This window comes from Arachis hypogaea, chromosome 5 (genome assembly GCF_003086295.3).
Source record: "Arachis hypogaea cultivar Tifrunner chromosome 5, arahy.Tifrunner.gnm2.J5K5, whole genome shotgun sequence".
Lineage (NCBI taxonomy): Eukaryota > Viridiplantae > Streptophyta > Magnoliopsida > Fabales > Fabaceae > Arachis > Arachis hypogaea.
This window is the reverse complement of record NC_092040.1, coordinates 108,726,133-108,748,896: the sequence shown is the minus strand read 5'-3', so window position 1 is coordinate 108,748,896 and position 22,764 is coordinate 108,726,133. Positions and strand designations below refer to the sequence as shown.

General features: G+C 35.5%; 1 protein-coding gene across 3 annotated transcripts in view; it reads left to right on the top strand.

The window, feature by feature from the left end:
- LOC112802637 (guanine nucleotide exchange factor SPIKE 1) overlaps window positions 1-22,267 on the top strand; it is a 28,027-nt gene extending 5,760 nt beyond the window's left edge. For all 3 annotated transcript variants that reach the window (XM_025845933.3, XM_025845934.3, XM_025845932.3), the window contains 21 exons: window positions 1,633-1,800; window positions 1,886-2,083; window positions 2,199-2,242; window positions 3,042-3,111; window positions 3,764-3,925; window positions 5,956-6,063; window positions 6,364-6,401; window positions 10,243-10,387; window positions 11,500-11,626; window positions 13,154-13,347; window positions 14,005-14,135; window positions 14,399-14,474; window positions 14,630-14,740; window positions 17,144-17,326; window positions 17,422-17,565; window positions 17,719-17,892; window positions 18,059-18,406; window positions 18,500-18,832; window positions 19,629-19,814; window positions 20,577-21,551; window positions 21,733-22,267. In XM_025845933.3, the coding sequence (XP_025701718.1) occupies window positions 1,633-1,800; window positions 1,886-2,083; window positions 2,199-2,242; window positions 3,042-3,111; window positions 3,764-3,925; window positions 5,956-6,063; window positions 6,364-6,401; window positions 10,243-10,387; window positions 11,500-11,626; window positions 13,154-13,347; window positions 14,005-14,135; window positions 14,399-14,474; window positions 14,630-14,740; window positions 17,144-17,326; window positions 17,422-17,565; window positions 17,719-17,892; window positions 18,059-18,406; window positions 18,500-18,832; window positions 19,629-19,814; window positions 20,577-21,551; window positions 21,733-21,987 (4,170 nt within the window). In that variant the 3' untranslated portion in view covers window positions 21,988-22,267. The remainder of the gene's footprint in view (window positions 1-1,632; window positions 1,801-1,885; window positions 2,084-2,198; window positions 2,243-3,041; window positions 3,112-3,763; window positions 3,926-5,955; window positions 6,064-6,363; window positions 6,402-10,242; window positions 10,388-11,499; window positions 11,627-13,153; window positions 13,348-14,004; window positions 14,136-14,398; window positions 14,475-14,629; window positions 14,741-17,143; window positions 17,327-17,421; window positions 17,566-17,718; window positions 17,893-18,058; window positions 18,407-18,499; window positions 18,833-19,628; window positions 19,815-20,576; window positions 21,552-21,732) is intronic.
- The last annotated feature ends 497 nt before the right edge of the window (window positions 22,268-22,764 follow it).

Here is a 22,764-nt window from a genome sequence, read left to right as displayed (position 1 = left end):
TTTTGGTGTCATAGAAAGAAATGAGGCTTGGGTCTTGGTAACATTTTGTCTAAGAACATTACCTTGCTTGTTAAATAGCTGTGATGATTTCCCTTAGGGTGTGTTCACAAGTTGTGAGGGAAAGGAAATGGAATATTTTGAAGGGGGAGGAAGGCAAATGAAGCGAGATCTTAAGATTTTCAAATCCCCTCTTGTTCAAGTTTAAAATAAGTAAGAAAGAGGGATTTTCAGGGCTTACTATATATTTTTTTACAATTTTATCTTTTATTAGGATATTTGGAATAAAATGGTAAATGACAATAGTAGTAATACAATAATTTATCAGGATAAAAAGATAAATTAAATTAAAGTATGATAAAAATCTCCTAAAGCCTTTTTAAAGCCTTTCCAACTTTCCTTAAACTAAACCCATGAGCCCCCTATGGCATAAAGTAATCGAGAGCAAGTATGGCTTGGGCAGATGGTTGTGGATGCTAATGTTGCTTTACTCATTCTACCTGTTTTAGGGTTCAGGGTTTAGCAATGTTACTTTTAAATGCTTTCTTTCTTTGAAGGTATGTCTGGTTATCGTTTTCCCTTTGCGAATCTCTTAGATAGTTAGCTTAACCTTTCCTCATCTTTATCACATATATTTGCATAAACCCCTATTCAGGTTTTCTCTACTGCACAAGGGCATTTGCTTGGGATTTCGACTTTTTTTTTCATGACCTAAATGATAGAGTCCTCCAAATGAATGCTACTTGTGCATGTCCTTGTTATTGCTTCTTTCTCTTCTAACCCTGTCAAAAGGTTATGGTCTCTTGATTCATCTGTGGTATATGAAGCTATAAATCCTTTTTCCATTTCCTAACTCATTCCTAAATACAACCTCTTCCACCTTGATAAACCAGTTTGGAAGTATAAAGCTCCTTTTAAAGTGAAATATTTTGTATGGACATTTGTACTCAGCATAATTGATAACAATGACATGTACGTCTGAGGGCAACACAAGGCTATCTCCCCTAATGTTGTGTTATGTATTGGGAAAATTTAGAATCAATTTCACATCAATTTTTACATTGTCCTCTGGGTGTTTATTATGGAATTTGCTGTTTGGTTTCTTTGGTGAATGGTAGGTCTGTAGTTTAACCTTAAATCAGTTTCTCTTGGCTAAATTTGGTGGCTTTGGTAGTATGAAAGAGGCAAAATCTAGCCTAATACATTTCTCTGAGTATTTTACTGGAGTGCAATTAATGCATATTCGATGACAGATTTTCTGACAAAAGTTTTATGGGATAGGATTAGTCATTTGGTATGTATTTGGTGTAACACTCACGATTTTGTTTGGAGGAGTTTCCCTCTCTAACATGTTCAGAGATTGAAAAACAATGCTTTAATGATAGTTCTTCTTTTGGTTGTGTTTGGAGGACTGCCTGTCCTTCATATTCTTCTTTTATTAATTAAAAAAATTGTTGCTTTTGTTGTCGCTTATTGACTGATATGCAAATCACATTACTCTATAAATTCTGATGTTGCTTGATATGGTTACAATGATATAATGTTCCATGAATTACTGTGATTTGAATTTAATTTCATTGTTATTGATATATATTTGGCTCTTTACTAATCTCCTGCACATTGATTTACATATAGTTCCATGCTTTTGACTTCCGCACTACAACAAGAAACGAGCCGTTTTTGCAACTTTTTCACTGTCTGTATGTGTATCCATTGACTGTAAGTTTGAGTAGGAAGAGGAATTTATTCATACGGGTTGAACTGCGGGAGGATGACGGTGATGTTCGTAGGCAGCCATTGGAGGTATGACCTTCATTTTGATTTCCTTATGGTTTGATGAATTTTCTGACTTTCTATCTTGTTTTTTTGGTATGGCTACTCTGTGCAGGCAATGTATCCAAGAGATCCAGGTCTTGATGCCTCATTTCAGAAGTGGGCCCACACCCAAGTTGCCGTTGGGGCTAGAGCTGCTTGCTATCATGATGAAATCAAACTTTCCCTTCCTGCCATGTGGACACCAACGCACCACCTTCTGTTTACTTTTTTTCATGTTGATATGCAAACAAAACTTGAAGCTCCGAAGCCAGTTAGTTCCATCTAATTTTATGTTTTATTCCTGCTCTTTATTTATGGCTGGTTTTCTGGGGCTTATTGATCATTCTGTTTAATTGATTATCCACTTCCACTTCAATGTTTTCCAGGTAGTGATTGGATATGCAGCACTTCCTTTATCGTCACATGCTCAGTATGTTCTCTTGATTTGATGTTTATTTCATTGGTTAAACTTTAGTGTTTGCTTTATTGTTGGACTTTCTTGCTTGTCTAGTTTTGCATAAGTTGAACCAAAATGAACTTCTTGTGATGGAAGTTAAATTTTTGTTCGTTATGATTTTCAGAAGCTCATATAAGTGTATTTAGGATATTATAAAATTAGTTATGATACAGAAGTTAATTGTGAATATCCTGCAATTATATGTAATTGTATATTTTTTTGTTATATATAAATCAGACTCTGCTATCTGGTAAAACCCACAAAATTCAATCCATCTTTTCCTCGTCTCTTCTTTCTTGATATGGTATCCTGAGCTAAGATAGATAGAAAAACTATAAGGATATCTAATGATGATCTTCTTGTTGTCTAAATGTCTGATGTTATCTCCAAAAGAGTGGTGCATGTTGACACAACTTCTGTGGTTGTATTCTGACAACCTACTATGATGGTATTTCCAAAGAGACGAGAACAGAAGTACATTTCTGAAAACCAATGACCACTCGAAACCCTAATTTATAATTCAAACCCAAGAAGTCACTTGCAAAGTGGATGCCTTTGATGCATTGGAAATCATTACTTACGTAGTTATGTTGTCCATAAGGCACAATGAGCTTGCCTTGTGGGTTTTATATCTCCCCCATGTGAAGCTTCATGTGATTCTTCATTTATGTTTACTCTGCTCACTCATTCACTTTTATACTATTAATCACATGTTGCCTTTATCAATTTGAATCTTGGTATCTGGAAGCTTATATTTCATGGTCATATACAGGCTGCGATCAGAAATAACTCTTCCAATCATGAAAGAGTTGGTTCCTCACTATCTCCAGGATATGGGACGGGTATAAGCAACTTTCATGTTTAATTGTTTTCTCCTTCTCTTTTGGTAGTGTGCAGTTCAGGATATGTTTGTATGGTAGTGAAGGGAGGGGAATTGACTGGGGAATCCCTTTCTTAAGCATTCATAAAGCATGTGGAATCCCCATCTTGGTTATTTTATATATCCAAAAGAGAGTTTAAAAGAAAAAACTTTTTACTTAACCTCTCATTTTGTTACATTTTCATTCCCTTCCACTCTAAGCATCTAACTGACCTTAAATTACCAATTCATGAGTTTTGAAGATCAAGTATTTTTCAATTTCCTTTTGTATGCTTCTGTGCAACTTGTCTAATAGGTTTACTTGTTTTTATGTATCTATGTACATCCAGGTCATGTGTATTTTTTATTTCTTTCTTCATGCATTTTCTTTCTCATTACTGTAAGCTAACTTGAGCATTAGTAATCAAACAAGATGATTTTGTCTACTTCTGGTTATCATCAATATTGGCCTTGTAAATTGTAATATATTGTTACTTGTTTGATATCATGTTGTAATGTGCTTGAGTTTATGTGGGGCGTAGGTCTTGATTGGTGTCACTGTAGGTTTGAACTTGGGCTATTTTTTTTATTATGTTTCGTTTGTTTTGTTTTCTATTTTATTTTTTGATACCTAGGAGAGATTGGACTATTTGGAAGATGGTAAACATGTTTTTCGACTGCGTTTACGGCTATGTTCTTCTTTATACCCTATCAATGAACGCATCAGAGACTTTTTTCTTGAATATGATCGACACACTCTTCGAACAAGTCCACCTTGGGGTTCTGAACTTCTGGAGGTATAATTCTTGTCCTCCTTTGGTCTGGTTTAACTTTATCCTATTTTCTGGACTTTTTATAGGTATTTAGGTACCATTTTAGATGTTCTTGAACTCATTATTTGGGACTATGTCTATTGCCATACTTGAATTGGAACGGATATGCAGACATGTATTTTTATTTTATTTTTTTAATATTTATTTTCCCACTTAGCAGTTAGCAATTGGCATTGTGCTTGATTATGTTGCTTAACTTCTTTTCCATTAAGAAAATTGTTCTGTTGTACCAAGTTGAAATTGTTACTTGGAAATCAGTCTTTTATCTCTAATTCTCTATGCTTTTAATTGTTCAGAACATTTACATTGGTGAGTTCCTGCGATGAAATCTTTGTATCTTTACACTTTTCCTTAGCTGGGATAAATATATAAATTTGGCTTTATTTGCATGTTTACTGATAATGTGACTTGATGCCTTGGTCATTGAAAGATTGGATCAATTTAACTAACTTCCCATATGTTTTTTATGATTTTAATTGTGTGTGCTTGCATTTCTTTTCTTAGTCGATAATTAGACAATGTTTCTTCTCAAAAAAAAAAAATTTCTCCTATAGCAAAAAGTTCTGGAAATCCAACTTCTCTATGGTCTTTGGATTATAACTCCATTGCCCTCTCACATGGTCTTTGGATTTGAATTATTGACATCGCCAGTGTATACATCTTACCAGATGTAAAATTTCTCTGTTTTTTATTCGAAAAATGGGAATGACAGATGAATTATTAAGGTTGTTTTGGAATGCTGAAAAATTAAACTTATTGAGTCTTATTTGTATAATTGCTTTTTAAAATAACTTGATTTATGAAATCAATTTATGTTGGATACTTTAGATGAAAAGTGGTTTTAAGATAATCTATTGTGTTTGGAATGGATTAAAAAAAAGCTATTTTTAAGTGGATAATTACAAAAATTTGGTATGAGATGTTTGTTACTATTAGTTAATATTGGATAGTTGAAATCAAATTGGTAAAATCGTTACAATTCAAAAATAGTGAGCTTTTTCTTAGAATCATAAACTTCAAAACATTATTTTCGCCTATGAGCTGTTTTTTAGCTTAAAAATATTAGTTTTGATTATAATCTATTTTTACTTTTTTACACAAGCATACTTTCTTTTTTCAATAAGTCTTTTTATCCTATTCCCAAACATGCTTCTAAGCACGAAGTACTTTGTAATAGAGGTTCTAAATTCTTTTAGAGGACCAACTCCGCTAAAATATCTTGAACAAAAGCCTCTTACTGGCTTTGTAACGATTTACTTTGCACATCACAATGATGCATACTCAACCAAGGATTTCTTGATTATTTTATTTTGTCTGAACTCAATCCAATTTTAGATGTGGTGTTGGTAACTTGGTATGATTGGGTTTGGATTTTGATGAATAAGGACTTTTTTCCTTTTATGTTTTCCTATTTATGAAAATGACGGGATAAAAATGATTAAATATTAAATTATGTAAATGAATGATTTTAATAAGCTGCATTTGGGTAAATAAAAATAAAAGAACAGAAATAATAGTAAAATAATTATATTTACCATCAGAAGAATATTTTGGTATATGTAATCAATATATATATATATATATATATATATATATATATATATATATATATATATATATATATATAATTTTACTTACTAGTATAAATGAGGTGAACAACATAGAAATGATACATTACAGGGTGAAATGGCGTTATTGGGTCTATGTGGCTGACTCCACTTAGTGAGATAACACTTTATTGTAGTTGTGTACAATTAGTTCTTATTCTACTAGGACATATCCTATTAGGGTCCGCAATCAAATGTCTAGTCATTTTTCGAATGAGGTTGTTCATTGTTGATTGTTTGATTCTTACACTACTTTGGATTTTAGTTGGGTGCTTTACCTTTTATGTATAACCATTTTAAGCTATAGTTTGTTTATATTTCATACATCTCTTACATCCTTTATTGAAGTACCTAATTAAGATTCAGTTATTTTGATCCGTATTTCAGGCTATTAATAGTTTGAAGAATGTTGATTCCACTGCTTTACTTCAGTTTCTTCACCCAATCCTAAACATGCTGCTTCATCTTATTGGCAATGGGGGAGAAACACTCCAGGTTTGCTCATCAGTCCTTTTTTCTGTTTCCATATATTTGAGATTTGAGAAGTGCTTTGGTGCTGCAATTTTGTATGTGTGTAGAAACACACACACGCAACTGTGTACACACACACATGACTAACTTAAGCATAGTCTATGCCGAATATCATCAAAATTTAATATCAATCTATAAGGGTCTAATAAAATACCTTTATTTATGTTGTAAAACATATATATTTCACCGAGGCACTTTTAAACTACTTTTCTTTGCATGCTGTTTGCTTGTTTCACTTTATATTCATATATTTATTGTTGTCAGGTTGCAGCTTTCCGTGCAATGGTTAACATTGTTACCAGGTAGACCATTTAGTATTTTACCTTTATTTCATCTAAGTGTATATTAACTTGAATTGTATTTATATTAGTTTGAATTATACTTGTGATATATTCATATAAGTTAATATGTTCTTATAGACGGCCTTTTGCTTGTTTTAGGGGCTCTTGGTTATTATTCTATACTCTGTCCTATAATTATTTCTACCACTAGGGTTGCATGTAGAGACATTGTTTACATCAGATATCACTTTTCAGCACAGCATTTGCATCTAAGATCCTTAACTGGTGTACATTTCTAATTTCATACTGAAGTATGCAAAACATGAGATACAATTCCCTAGCAATTTATTTTATTTATGTGGATAGTAGTAAAACTAACTGCATTACATATAGAAAGGGGAGAATTGAAGCAGTCCGTAGTCTGGAAGTTAGTTTCTCTCTGTTATTACATATGCAAATTGTTCAATTTTCTGTTGTAAGTTGTAACCAGCACAGACAGAAAATAGGGGAAAATATGACATGAAATATAATGTGGTATCAGATGCCCTGGTGAATTTGATCTGTCAAATTTGATTTTCAAAATCCCCCTCTTCTGTGGGGTGGTTCTCAGTGTAAAGTTTGTGGCTGGAGTCCTGGAGCGCTGCATCCACTTAATGGATACCTGAGGTCTGAGATCGTGTCATCTTACCTGCTGTCATAATATGGGCCTTTTCTGGAACATGTGGCAGACACCAATATTTAGTATTTGCTTCTAGCTGTATGCTGTGCACTGGGCTACAGCAAGGTAGGTTTGATGGCCAAGTTTAGGTTCTTGTTTATTGATGATCCTTTGGTCTAAACCTCACCTGATGCTTAAAGATGAAGGATGTCTTTAGCTACAAGTTAGAAAGAGTAGCAAGGTTTTTGTAAAGACATTGTTATTGGGTAGAGATGCACCTAACGTGTTGTGCTCACCTTCAAGGATTAAGGATAAAGCCTTCTCTTCAGCTTCAATGTTCATGGAGAGTTTTGATGGTGAAGGCAAAGAGTTTTATGTTATTTTTCATTTTTAACCATAATAACAAAGAAGAATAGAAGATTTGATTACAAGGTTTTAATGGTCATGGTCAGGGTCGGGATATGGTTATTGTTCTTGATGCCGTCTGGTGTAATAATTTTGCAAGGACTTTATCTATGTTGTTGGTGACTTCTTTATATGTTGATGCTGTACAACACACACAATCCATTTGGTTCTTGGTGTATATATATGGGTAAAAGTCTTTTGTAATGATGTCAAGAAAAGTGGTGGCAATGTTCATTTTTTTGGTAAGCATGCTGTTTTGGGTTTTTTGCTAATCTGGGAAATTAGTATAAATGTGTCTTTCAGGAAAGAAAAGAAAGCTGTCTCAGAGGTTTCAATATGCCAAAAATTCAAAGAATAGCTATTGGCAGGCTAGTGTTAGAGTTGAGTAGAGAATTCAGAGACTCAGAGAGTTCCAAAAATGTGTAAAGTGTATTATGAGTGAGTTTGGCACTGCTCTGTGCTTATTTATAAGGGAGAATAGGCTGCTGTGTAGCTAGTCCTAAGGGCAAAATAGTCCTTTCATACATAAGTTAGTTGTCACAGATTTCCTATCCTTGCTGGCTTTGCCATTATAACTAACTCTTCTCTAGACTTCACTAAGTCATCCTATTATTATCACTGAAACTGGGTACTGTGCATTTCTGAAAATCTGTAAGTAGCTTATTCCTTGAAGTAAAAAACTTTGCTTTAGACACAACTTTAGTAAGAATATCTGCTGGCTGTTCCTGAGTGGGATGTACAACTAGAAGCACCTTGAACTTGTTAATGTTGCCATCTGGGTTTTGCTTCACTCTAAAAACCCATTTACAGTCTATGACCTTGTGGTTTGGAGGAAGTGGAACTAAGGACTAAGTTGAGGTGCAATTAAGAGCCTAAATTCTTCTGTCATTGTAGCATCCCACAGAGGTCAGGCCAGAGCGATTCCTGCTGACTCAGTTCAGGTGGAATTACATGTACCAGGGGTGAGGAGAGAAAAAAAAGGGGGGGGGGGGGTAAGGGAGGTTATCTTGATGTGTTTAGTGTTTGGTTTGTGTTGTGTTGTCTGGAATGGGTGGTGGGGGTGGGAAGAAGGCCATGGATCATGGATCTAGTAGTGGGTCTATGTGCTGGAAACTAGAGTGTGTGAGGGTGGTGGTTTGTATGGGCTGGGTGAGGAGGTGAGAGAGGACGAGGAAGATGTTTGAGAGTTTGTCAATGGGTGAATTTGTAGGTTGTGGTGAGGGTAGCAAGGGTGGGTTATGTGTAACTGGTGGGTTAGAGGGTGCTGTGTTGGCGGTAGCAGAATTCGGCAACTGTAGAGGTGCACTATGATTCAAAGATGGAGATGCAGGGAGATTGTGAGCAGTAGCAGGGGAGTTATGCAGAGTTTTTGATGCAGAATGAAGCAAATTTGGGGATGCAGGGTGGCTGTTTGAGCGAGCAGGAGTATGATGCAGCATCTGTGATGGGGTAGGATGCTGAGCTCACAGATAAAGTGATGAGACAGCGATGTAGGAGGAATAATGGGTTGTGGCTGCAGAGAAGTGAGAGGATAAATGCATGAAGTCTTTGTGTTTGGAATGGAAGAAGAGGATGTGATTTGCTCCTTGTAGGGGAACATAGTTTCAGGAAAAGTGATCTTTTGAAATAGAAATCTCCCACTAACATCTCGGCACCTAAATCCCTTATGTGATTAACTATATCCCAGAAAATGCATTCCGATGAGTGAAAGGCAAACTTGTGTTTATTGTAAGGGAAGCAAGGGCATCTGAAGGCCTTAAATTGGGAATAATGGTTTCTTGTGGAACAAGCATTCAAAGGGAGAGGGGAATTGAAAGGTGGAAGGTGAGGCAGTCTATTTATTGTGTGTTTTGGTTGCTATTGCCTCATCCCAAAAGGACGGGCATTGAGGCATGTACTAAGCATTCTGATGGAGAGTATGAGGGCAAGTTAATCTATGATTAATGTCCTCTTGGTGAAAAATATTGGCCTAAATTCCCCTCCACAATATTATTCTACAGCTTTAGTCTCGCTGCCAAGCTGAAGGTTCAACAAACAGCTTTGAATTGTAGAAAAGCTAAGAAGGCTTTAGACCCGGCTTTGAGAAAATAAACCCAGGTAAACTTGGAAGGCAATATAGTATTTGTAGCCATTGTTGGACACAACAGGGGATAGTAGGAAAAAGGCAAAATCTTTGTGGCAGTGGGCAATATAACTACCTTTGGGAGCATTTGGTTGGAGTGATACACACCTTTAGTGATAGATTTTCAGACCAGCAAGTTTCGTGGTATATGATTAGATATTGGTATCTATTTGCATAAAGCTCATTATATTTAGAGAGGATTTTCCCCTCCGATATATTGAGAAGTTTGAAAGCTATGTTTCATTGCTTGCTCGTCTTTTTTTGGGCTCTTGTAAGAGGATCTCTTATCCTTCTGACTTAATTATTCTTCTACACATCTTAACGATGAAACAATGGCTGCCATTTCATGCTAGATCATGTTCTCTTTTTAGAGGGATTTTTGTTTCAGTTCTGCTGAGATATTGGAAAGCTTTGGTTTTCCTTTCTTTCCCCTCCTTGCAACCCTTCTCTGGTTCCAGTTCAGGATAGGGTCTTGCTAGGATCATATATAATCTCTTGTATTTAGTTAGGGCAGTGGAGTATCATTTAGGGGAGGATGGAATCTTGAGACTTGTTGGTTGTAATTTGACAATGCCAGCGATTGGCTGTGATATAGATGTTTTCTGTGAGAAATTTTGTTCGTAGAACTTCTAACAGTCTTTTGAATAAGTTCTATAATGTGTATTTTTAAATTGTAGGGTGCAGCAGGAATCAGTTGATGATGCTGAAAGAAATCATTTTCTAGTCAACTATGTTGATTATGCTTTTGATGACTTTGGTGGTCGTCAACCACCAGTATACCCTGGTTTGTCCACTGTTTGGGGAAGCCTGGCTCGAAGTAAGGTACTGAAATGTTCATTATCATATGTCTCTTCATCTATCTGTTGTTCCTTGTGATCATCACAACCATCATTGTTATACCGTTTCATTTCAATATGACTGAGAAAGCAGCTACTCACATGTTCATACATGCTGTTTTGGTGAGTTCAAGATGAAGTGGGAAGTTCGTCTGGTGGGCATTTTAACAATGGCTCACCAATTTGTGCATCAGCCGGCTTAATATGAGTGTGTTGGGAGGAAATTGTCTAGATTTTCTCTAATGGTATCCACCTATTTACAGGGGACCTAAAATTTCTATTATGCTTCTATTTTATCCTTTTGCAATTTTCATTGGTAATTGTTTTATTCCTTACATTTTTAGTTGAAAACGTTCTTAGCCAGCCACATATTTTTCAAATTTAATGGAACAGGGATTAAAATGATTTTAGTTATTACAAGAACAATCATATATAACGTAGCAGTATATCATTAGTGTGTCAAACTTTTTTGTCCGTGACTAATATTTGTCCAATCTCTTGCACTATTGTAAAATTTACCATAATAAAGAAAAAACTGTTTCGGGAATCTGACTGAACCGACTGATTCAATTGGGTTAACCAGTAACTGGCGACCTGACTGGTCTGGTTCAAGGCAAAAATAGGTTGCTAGCGAAATGATAAAAAACAGTTCAAAAAACCGGTGCCATCTGTCGTTTTTTAGTGGTTAACCGGTTTGAAAAGATAAAATACAAAAAAAGTCGGAAGATATATATTTCATACATAAATATATTATTTTATTATATGCAGTTCAGCTTTGGTTGAACCTTATTCAACCTTTAAACCTTTGAACCTCTAGTTTTACCAGTTTAATGATCGGTCTGGTTTTTAAACCTAAAATGGACCTCAATGCTGTGATAGCTGTTCATAATTTTTGTCTTCAACAATATGGCTGGCAGTATTCTATTGTTTCAGTTACTGGCCTTTTCAACATGTTTTACTGTTGCTTTTGTGTGTTTAATTGTTGTAGAGCTTCATATTTACGCAATCATTACGCACAATCAATTCATCAGCATGATCTTTTAAAAATTTTGGCTTCATATTGTTCAGGTTGTTTACTAGAATGAGTTTGTTTTTCAGGCTAAAGGCTACCGTGTTGGACCTGTGTATGATGATGTTTTGGCAATGGCATGGTTTTTTCTGGAGCTAGTTGTTAAATCAATGGCATTGGAGAAGACTCGCCTCTTTTATCATAGTATTCCAATAGGTAGCTGTTGAACTTTTTTTTCTGGATTAAGTATTTCCGTGTAGAAAATTTTACTTTAAACCTTACATAAATAGAAACTGAAAGAAAGTGAGGGAAAATGAGAGGAACATTATCTGAAACTGTATTGTGTCACCACAAAGCTGAAACTGTGAAACAACTGGTACCAAGTTGTAAGGAGGAATGGAATGGAACAATGCCAGAACTGCAGGGAGATGGAGTGACATCAGTGATTCCTCGCACCCTATTTCCCAGTATGTTTATTATTTACTGAAAGAAAATTTGAGGTATCAATGGTTGAGATTCAAGAGCCTGTCCCTCTCAATTCTGGTTGTAGCCTCACTAATCACAATGCCCTCTGCCTGATTCTCACTCCCCTCATGCTCTCTCTCTCTCTCTCTCTCTCTCTCTCTCTCTCTCTCTCTATATATATATATATATATATATATATAGGAATCCTCCTCAATTCTCATACCCACCCCACTTTAATGTAATGTAAGGGAGGTGGTATTTTCCCTTTTTGGATACTGGGCCCCTCTACTCTCTTTGGAGAATTAGGATTTAGTTTGTAGATGGAGATAGAAAGGACAAAGACACAGAAACATTGACACAAGAATAATTTTACATCTTCTTTCGTTACTATGGACACAATATAATACTGTCACATTTCTGTCAAATGTCAGCTTTACCCTTACATTACAATGATAACCCTACACCACCACCACTGTATAAAAAATGGGGAGAGAGTTACACGGCAGCGGCAGAGGACCTGGGGCAGAGGCGTAGGAACTAGGCAGGCATGATGCAAAGCAGAGGCTGTAACGGTGGATTTGTGGCACAGAGGCAAAGGCAGACGTGATGCTAACAGGTAGTAGCAAAGATGCAAAGTCAGGCGTGAAGGCGAAGGGTAGAGCCATGGGTTGAAAATCTCGTTTTTGCCAAGTACAAACGGAAAGTGGGGAACCACACCTTAAAAGCTAAAGCTAACAGATAAGAGGGAAGAACCTCTCTCGTTAAATACAACGTGAAGCATTCCATACTACTTGATGTGGGATTTTGGGCAGTCCCTATCAATAGACCGCCCCTGGAGGGCCTACGTCCTGGTGAATTCACTGTGTCAACATTGCATTGACTCAACATTGGCCACTCGACAATCAGCTGAAGCTGGTATTCGCCTTAATCCAACCTATAGGTAGCCTTTCCATGCCACCGACAACCTGGTTCTGATACCATTGCAATTTGTGAGTTACCATGGAAAGTGGGGAACCATTTTTGCCAAAATGCATACAGGCTTTACGGTAGAAAACAAGGACTTCTTATTTAGCTTTATCAGATGTAAACAGTTTTGCTATATCTAGCATGCTTTTTCGCATTGCTGATTTTATATGTGATTCACTGGAGAGATTAGTCGTCTATTTTTCAAAATTCTGTGTTTAAAATTAACGACATCAAAATTTCATAATATATTGGATTGTATTGGGTACTTGCTTGAATTTTGTTCTTAATCTTTCTTTCATTTTTGTTCAAAAGGAGAAGATATACCACCAATGCAGCTGAAGGATGGTGTATTTAGATGTATAATGCAGTTGTATGATTGCCTTCTTACTGAGGTGCATGAACGTTGTAAGAAGGGTTTAAGTTTGGCAAAGCGCTTGAACAGTAGTTTGGCCTTTTTCTGTTATGATCTTCTATCCATTGTTGAGCCTCGTCAAGTTTTCGAGTTGGTATGTTGTTGTTCCTGTCTGTCTTGCTATATATGACAAGTAGGAAGAGTCCGTTCTTATTTTTTGTATTATTCGGAAATGGGATTTGTTCTGATTCCTACTTTTTACTGAGAGGACATTTGTTGACTATGTTGTAGTATTTTAATACACTGATGTTTCTGACATTATGTTTGCTTGAGATTGTAAGTTTTAGAAAGGCGAGGAAGAAAAGAGAAGTTAAGGCTATGAATACTATGAAACTTTTCAATATGATAGTATGTGATGATAGACAAAATCCTAATCCTTATATATAATCATATTAGACTCCTAATCCTAATTAGATAAGGAAATAATCATGAAATTTAAATATGAAAATTAATCTTAAGAGATCTCAACGATACACTTTAGATCATATATATTTCTTTCACTGTTACATTACGAATGTGATATGTTGCGAAGTGGATAGTAGATAATATAAATTCACTTTCCATGTAATTGAATCTGTAATTTACATTTGCATTGCAGATAAGTGATTCAATAATGAGAGATATTAATAATTTTTTATTTTACATTGAAGCATTACATCTCTTTAGCTTGTGCATACAAAATTCTTTTCAATTGCTTTCAGTGTATCTTCCTCTGGTTGTGTCTTAATGCAAAGCTTAATGTCTATTGTAGGTATCATTATATCTCGATAAGTTCTCTGGTGTATGCCAATCAGTGCTTCACGAGTGCAAACTTACCTTTCTGCAAATCATTTGTGATCATGATCTATTTGTGGAAATGCCTGGGAGAGACCCTTCAGATAGGTAGTTCATTTGGTATAGTGCTTGTTTTGATTGCTTCTGTATGGCATCATCTGCATTGTTATTGATGACGTGTCATGGTTTATAATGAGGTTGTTAGCTATGTTTACATAAACAATCTTATTCACTAGCGATGACTGTCTTTGTTGACCTATCTGATTGGCTGTTCTTTCTTTCAGTTGGCATGAAATTAATCTATATTGTTTTTATGCAAAACGTTTTCTGGAACTTATTGAATAATACCTTGAATATATCTTGTGTTTTAGGAACTACCTTTCTTCTGTATTAATACAAGAACTCTTTCTTACATGGGATCATGAAGATTTGTCTTTACGGGCAAAGGTGAGTTTAGTTAGAGTAGAGTTGTCTTGATATTTTTCTACATGATGAAAGCTATATCTTTTGTATGTGCATTTTCAGCTTAAATTTCTTATAAATATGTATAATAGTAAGACTAGTTTGTATGATTGGTAACATGTTTGTGTCTGCATCTGTAGGCAGCAAGAATCCTGGTAGTGCTGTTGTGCAAGCATGAGTTTGATGTGAGGTACCAGAAGCCTGAAGATAAGTTGTATATCGCTCAGCTATATTTCCCTCTTATTGGACAGGTGTGTAAGATTTTTTTACTTTTCCTTTTAGTTGAATCTGCTTTAGTTCTTGTGTCAATATAAACCAAATTTGTGGATGTTCGCATTTTCCCCATTTCATTTACCTTATATAGTGTAATTATTTCACAATGTTATAATCCTCCGAGCAGTAATTCCTCTTTATGGTGTTTTCTAATTTATTATTGTGATATTCAAAAAGTCCAAACATTTTTATTTTAGAAACCTTAATATGTTTTAAATTCTAGGGGTATTTTTGTTGGCTCAGAATCACAATAAGCTCGTTGTAGTTTATCGTGGACAGTTCTGGCCCCAAAATTATGTACTGGGTTGTGGTAGCCGCTCCACCAAAGATAGTGGGTACTAAAAACTTGAGACTCATTCACTAGCCACAGATCATCAAGGTTTAGATAAGGAGAGAATGTAGCTATATGAAACTTCTAAACAGAGAATGGAGGCATGGAGCTTCTGAAACAGGCATCCGAAAATCCACTTTTCCATCTCATCCCACTCACTTTCTCATCCATGACACTATTCAACAAATCCCAACTGTCTTTGATCAGTAGCTTTCTTGAATAATATGCCAATCATTTTGGAAGAAAGCAAAGGTCAAATCCAAAAGACCAGGGACTTTTTCTTACTCCAAATTGAGGACAGCTTATTTCTTTTTCATTTATCAAATTATCTTTGGATTGAGTTCTGGAAAGTATTCTAACCCTGGTCAGCCATAATGAGCTCTAGCATTTTCTCCAATTACAATAAGGGTGTCTGGGTTTTCATAAACAATCTAAGGTTCTGTGAAAGTGCTCAAGATTTTGCTATTATCTGGTGTCATATGCTGGAAAGGAATGGCAGCATTTCAAGGGACTTCCTCTCAAGAGAACATTTGGATTGGGTTTTCTTTCTTCTATGATGTTCTGCTTGTTCTAGTGTTCTTTAAAAGCCTTTCTATGTTAGACTATATTTGAACCTGTGTTGTGTGGAATTAAAATGAATTAATTTTTATATATATGAACTATTTAATAAAAAATCTTAAAAATTAATATTAAACCTAAATAAAATTGTAAGGATATTATATATTCTAGAGTTTGAAGGAGTTCATCAATACATACATATTTCTAGCAAACTTAAATACTATAGTGCAAGAATGAAACTATTAGTTGAAGAGGTGTAATGCAAATATGAATATAATGTTTCAATAACTAAAAATAACATCCATATTTTCATGGATCATGACATCATGCATTTTCAACATTATTATTACAACTAAATAGTATTAAAAAATGTAAATTGTTGAAAAAAATTGATATATAAGTGACAAAGACAATATATAATTGATAAACACAATTAGATCAAAAACAGAAAAAGAAAACTTAAAAAACATCGTAAAAAAATCATAAATTTATAGTGTTTTAGGAGTTCATCACCCAATCTATAATGAGCAAATTGTTTATCAAAAACTAAAATAAAAAAAACTGTGGTCATCAACCAAATCTTTCAAATAATTGTGCGAAACATTAGCAAGGATAGAGGAGAAAGAGTGAGGCATTAGATTATTTGAGAGGAGATAATGAAGATGTGTGAAGAGATAATGAAGATGTGTGAAGTGAATGTTGATTTCTATAGTAAACATGAATAGAAGTGAGAATAAAAAGAGAGGATGAATTATGTTTCATCACCCAATCTATAATGAGAAAAATAAACTGATGTGATAATAGAAAACTATAAATGACAGTTTCACTAAAATGTTTGTGATAATATGAGAAGTTATCTAATATGTGACAATATTACTTGATTTTTCTTTTTATATATTATGAACAAATTGATAGATAGATAAATAAATAAATAGATAATTATAAAATAAAATTTATTCTCCAAATAAGATATGTAGTATTAGAATTTAGACCATTGATATGAATTAACATTTTTTATACTATATTTTTTCTTTGTAGAATTAGATAAATTAGTACGTGAAATTATGAGATTAATGTTAGATTGATTATATAGATGCTATTATCTATGGTAGTATAAATGTAGTTCTAAGATAGATGTTTTTATCTATGTTATTGCAATAGATGAAAAGGAAATTTTATATGAAACTTAAAACCTTATGTGTCATTCATTTACCATAACACTACTTTGGGCTCTCTTTTAATATGTTATAATAGATATGCAAGGAGATTTGCATTCCTTGTTAATAAAGCAATCCCTTAAGATCAGCGTTACTTTCTTAAGCTTTCTTATTATGATGTTATCTTTTCTTTCACATCAATAATGTCTTCTGTCAGAAAGGGGGCAAAAAGCATATCTGCTCACTTCTTTGTATATAAAATAAGTTTTTATCATTTTTCTTTCATTTTTGTTCCAAGACAATCAATTTTTCCAATGTGTTCTTGGACTTTTCAGATTTTAGATGAAATGCCTGTTTTCTACAACCTGAATTCTGTTGAGAAGCGTGAAGTGGCAATTGTGATTTTACAAATAGTTAGAAACCTTGATGATGGATCACTTGTGAAGGCATGGCAGCAAAGCATTGCCCGGACAAGATTGTTTTTCAAGCTTATGGAGGAATGCTTATTGCTATTTGAGGTTACTTTTGTGAAGCTAATTTCTCTTTGTTTTGGTTATAGTCTTGTTCTTTTTAATTGTCATGATTGCTTTCTTAACTCTTTCTACTTTTACAGCACAAAAAACCTGCTGATGGAATGCTACTTGGCTCCAGTTCTCGCAACCCTGTAGGGGAGGCACCTGCTTCCCCGAAATACTCTGATAGACTCTCTCCTGCAATTAACAGCTATTTGTCTGAGGCCTCTAGACAGGAAGTAAGGGTGAGTACAATTCTGCTTAGCTACTATTCTCTGATATTTGGTGTATATTATTGTTTGTTGCAAGTTGCTGCTTGATTTGTTGCCTTATCTTTAGCTTGAGTACATGTAGGTCATTCCATTTCGTGCATCTAATGCATTGAATTTTTCTGGCAGCCTCAGGGAACACCCGATAATGGCTATTTATGGCAGAGAGTGAATTCCCAGTTAAGTTCCCCCAGCCAGCCTTATTCTTTAAGAGAAGCACTAGCTCAAGCACAGTCTTCTAGGATTGGACCTTCTGCTCAAGCACTCAGAGAATCTTTACATCCACTTTTGAGACAGAAATTGGTATCTTTTTGTTCAAGATAAAATATAATATTCATGAATTGTTTTTTGTAAATTCCCAATGGAAAAGAAACTCTCTTATATAGGAGCCTAAAAAAGCTAACACATAATTGGGAAGCAAAAAGAATGAGGAAACTTATATTATTCTTTGGTTCTCTATATATGGCAGGAACTTTGGGAGGAAAATTTGAGTGCTTCCGTCAGCCTTCAGGTTTTGGAAATGACTGAAAAATTCTCCATGATGGCAGCCTCTCACAGCATTGCTACTGATTATGGAAAACTGGATTGCATCACTGCTGTATTCATGAGCTTTTTATCTAGAAATCAGCCACTGACATTTTGGAAAGCATTTTTTCCTATATTTAATTGTGTTTTTGATTTACACGGGGCAACTCTGATGGCGAGGGAAAATGATCGTTTTCTAAAGCAAGTCACTTTCCATCTTCTTCGGCTTGCAGTTTTCCGAAATGAGAACATCAGGAAAAGGGCAGTCGTTGGGCTTCAAATACTTGTGAGGGTATGTTTTCATCTCTTTAAATTTTAATAGGTTATTGCACCCGTTATTTTATACTGATCAAACACTTGCTTTTGGTTTCTACTATTTTTGCAGAGTTCTTTTTATTTCTTTATGCAGACAGCAAGGTTGAGAGTCATGTTGATTATCACATTATCAGAGCTAATGTCTGATGTGCAAGTTACTCAGATGAGATCTGATGGAAGCCTAGAAGAAAGTGGTGAAGCACGGCGACTTAGAAAGTCATTGGATGAAGTGAAGGATGAGACTAAAAGTGCTTCCCTATTATATGAGTGTGGATTACCTGAGACTACTCTTCTGACCATACCAGATAAAATGACAGAGAATAGGTGGTCCTGGTCAGAGGTGACATATCTGTCCAACAGTCTTCTTTTGGCCCTTGATGCTAGTTTGGAGCATGCACTATTGGTAAGTGTTAACTATTCCTAATTTTTGGAATTTGTTGATGTTGGGCTAGGTTCACTATTTTCAATACTAAGTCACCTCTGCAATATATTTATGGTTTAGAGATAATATCTTGTTTCCTTTCATTCATAGGATTATCCATAATAGATCTTTTTTCCTTCATTAAAAGTCAAGTCATCCCTCACATGGAGATGTTAATAATGTGAAAACTTTAATTAGAAATGGATATAAAAGTAAATCTTAATCGTTAAATTTTTCATTTTTAATCTATGGTTGGTGTTAGCATATTGGTTTATTAAGACAATAAGTACATAAAAAATAAACACTTTTTGAAATAAATAACATTAGTTGATGGAATTTGATGGTTTGGTTGTATACAAGACTTTGGCTTTTGGCAACTTATTTGCTTCATTTTATGTTGTCAAAGTGTCCTCATTTGTACACTTCACTTGCACCTTCATCATATGCTTTTCATGCTCTTGACACAATAGTCATATTTTTTTTTAAATGTGAAATGGATTAGGTGAAATGTGGATAAGGTTATAATTAGGTTTTGATAGCATGTATCCTAGGTATGTGATTAATTGAAATGCAGTTTGAAAATGAAATGACCAAACAAACAAGCCATTCTTTCATTGGATAAGGAGAGAGAATTAGCTTTTGTAGTGAAAGTGAATCATACTGGTTTACTTGTCTCCGTATAATGATGGAATTGGAGTGAACCTCTGCCCATTTGGTTCCTTATCATCACATCATTTTTTATGGTTTTCAGTGAATTTACTTAATCTCTCTCTTTCAGGCCCCTGTGATGAGTATGGATAGGTATGCTGCTGCAGAAAGCTTCTATAAACTGGCAATGGCGTTTGCTCCAGTCCCTGATCTTCACATTATGTGGTTGCTTCATCTCTGTGATGCGCACCAGGAAATGCAGTCATGGGCTGAAGCTGCTCAGTGTGCAGTAGCTGTCGCTGGTGTTGTTATGCAGGTAGAGATATGTGTTGTTTACATACGCAAAGTGCAATCTAATATTTTTATGTGATGTACAATGATGGTGATGAGCATGTTGAAGGTTCAGAGAAAGTGCTTTGTTTTGGCCTACGAAATGAATATATATTCTTCATTCTTCGCAGGGATTTGATATCCAGTGAATTTAACCAGAGTTTATTTAATAATTTCCTTAGTCAACAGTGTAGCCAGTCTCTTCATGATTTATAATGGTGTTGCTAAGAAATGCAAAGTTACCAGTTTGTTTCTAGTTTCCATTTGAGCCCATTTCATTTCCCTAGTTTGTGAAGGAAATGGTAAAAACACTGAACAACTTATATTGAAAAAAAAGTAAGAAATAGTTAAAATGGGTAACAAGATTTTATTGTTTGCTTTTTATTTTCTTTGCAATTTCTAAAATCAGGAAATGAAAATGCAAATTGAAACCAAGTAAGCACCATTGCCCATTTTGAGCTGGTGAATTTTACTTTAGCAGAAACTGATTTGTTAGCGTTATTATTTTACCTACTTTTGTATATGCTTATATGGTTTAGAAACATGAAATTGAGTCTATAATTGTTTATTTATTTATTTTTAACATGGCCCCTATGAATAATCTGAACATTTTTGAGAATGCAAATGATAGGCCTCGTTCTTTTTCATCTGGGAGGGAGCATGGGGATAGGATAGCTGAAAGCTTAATCTGAGTTGCAGAGTTACCCTTTTTTTTTTGTGGGATCATTCTCTTGTTATTTTGACGCAGGCCCTTGTTGCCAGAAATGATGGTGTTTGGAGCAAAGACCATGTTGCTGCTTTGCGAAAGATTTGCCCTATGGTCAGCAGTGAAATCTCCTCAGAAGCCTCTGCAGCAGAGGTAGAGGGATATGGTGCTTCTAAACTGACAGTTGACTCTGCTGTAAAGTATCTTCAGCTTGCTAATAAGCTCTTCTTACAAGCTGAACTTTTCCATTTCTGTGCAAGCATTCTGGAACTTGTGATCCCAGTTTATAAAAGCAGGAGGGCATACGGACAGCTGGCTAAATGTCACACACTGCTTACCAATATCTATGAGTCAATAGTTGGACAGGAATCTAGTCCAATTCCATTTACTGATGCAACATACTACAGGGTTGGGTTTTACGGTGACAGATTTGGGAAACTCGACAAAAAAGAGTATGTATATCGCGAGCCTCGTGATATACGTCTAGGTGACATCATGGAAAAACTTAGTCACATATATGAGTCTAGGATGGATGGTAATCACACTTTACATATTATACCGGACTCTAGACAAGTAAAGTCAGAGGAGTTACAACCTGGTGTCTGCTACCTTCAGATTACTGCAGTTGATCCGGTCATGGAAGATGAGGATTTAGGAAGCAGAAGAGAGAGAATTTTCTCCCTTTCTACTGGGAGTGTGCGAGCTCGAGTATTTGACCGGTTTTTGTTTGATACGCCCTTCACAAAAAATGGCAAGACTCAAGGTGGATTGGAAGACCAGTGGAAGAGACGCACTGTACTTCAGACTGAGGGTTCATTTCCAGCTTTAGTAAATAGGCTTTTGGTAACTAAATCCGAGTCACTTGAATTCTCTCCTGTAGAGAATGCAATTGGAATGATTGAAACACGAACAGCTGCATTAAGAAATGAACTTGAAGAGCCTCGTAGTTCGGAGGGTGATCAACTTCCCAGACTACAGTCTCTACAGAGGATCCTGCAAGGCAGCGTTGCAGTACAAGTATGTAGAATAAGTCGTGCTAATGACCCAAAAAAATGTGGTGCTTATTACCAGATCATTTTCTGAGTGCAATCTGATAACCCTATTTAATTTGAAGCCTTGGTGGTTACTAATTGGGTCGAATCCCAAATATAATTGTCGCATATATTTCTTGTTTCTGACAACATAACTACTTGTGCAGGTCAATAGCGGAGTCTTGAGTGTCTGCACTGCCTTTTTGTCTGGGGAACCTGCAACGAGGTTGCGTTCACAGGAACTGCAGCAGCTTATAGCTGCACTTCTTGAGTTCATGGCTGTTTGTAAGCGCGCCATCCGAGTGCATTTCAGATTGATTGGCGAGGAAGATCAGGATTTCCACACACAACTTGTAAATGGATTCCAGTCCCTGACCGCGGAGTTATCACATTATATTCCAGCCATTCTTTCTGAACTCTAGCGCTGGCAGTTAAGTTAGATATAATATTGCTTCCACCTTGTGTTCATATGCATGCCCTTGCTTATTTTTTCAGCATTAATGATGTGTAATTGCGTTGGCGGTTCGTATATTTAGAATCGTGCTAACCAGGCGATTCAAGGAAAACACTAACATGGTTATGTATCATCTTGTATCTAGTTTTCACGCTCCCCTTTTTGTTGTTTGTGCTTCGGGGAACAGTGTAATATTCTTGTATTATATGCTGATCGTTTCAAGTTGATGGCCACACGGCTTTGTATTCTGCTGTTTATCTTCTTTTGGGTAAATCACTTGGTATCAAATCACCCTATCCAAACCTCCAACGAAGAATAAATAAAATAAAACCGAAAATGAAAATAAAAGACGAATGATCCCAAATTATGATTGCGGTTATACACTTCTGTCCCTCAAACCAGTTTTGCCAAAAGATAACAAAGCGAAATGGTTTAGGACACCTGAGTCCACAGTGTCCTAAAGGTGTTTTAGTTTAGGCCTTTTTCAGTTCTTAACTGCAACCATTATCACTACTTCCAACATAGCCACCATCTCGTTCAGTCTCAAACAACCAGCAGCTTCACCTCAATCAAAGCTGTTTTTTTGACGGAACAGTTTGAAAGGAAGACTAATGTGCCTCATGGCATTTGAGGTTTCCTCCTTGTTAGTTAGGATCGGTTTTCTTTTTGGGGGATTGGTTTAGGGATTTCACATATTAAAAGCATATGATTGGGAATCAACCACCAAATCATTGAGTTCGCAAAG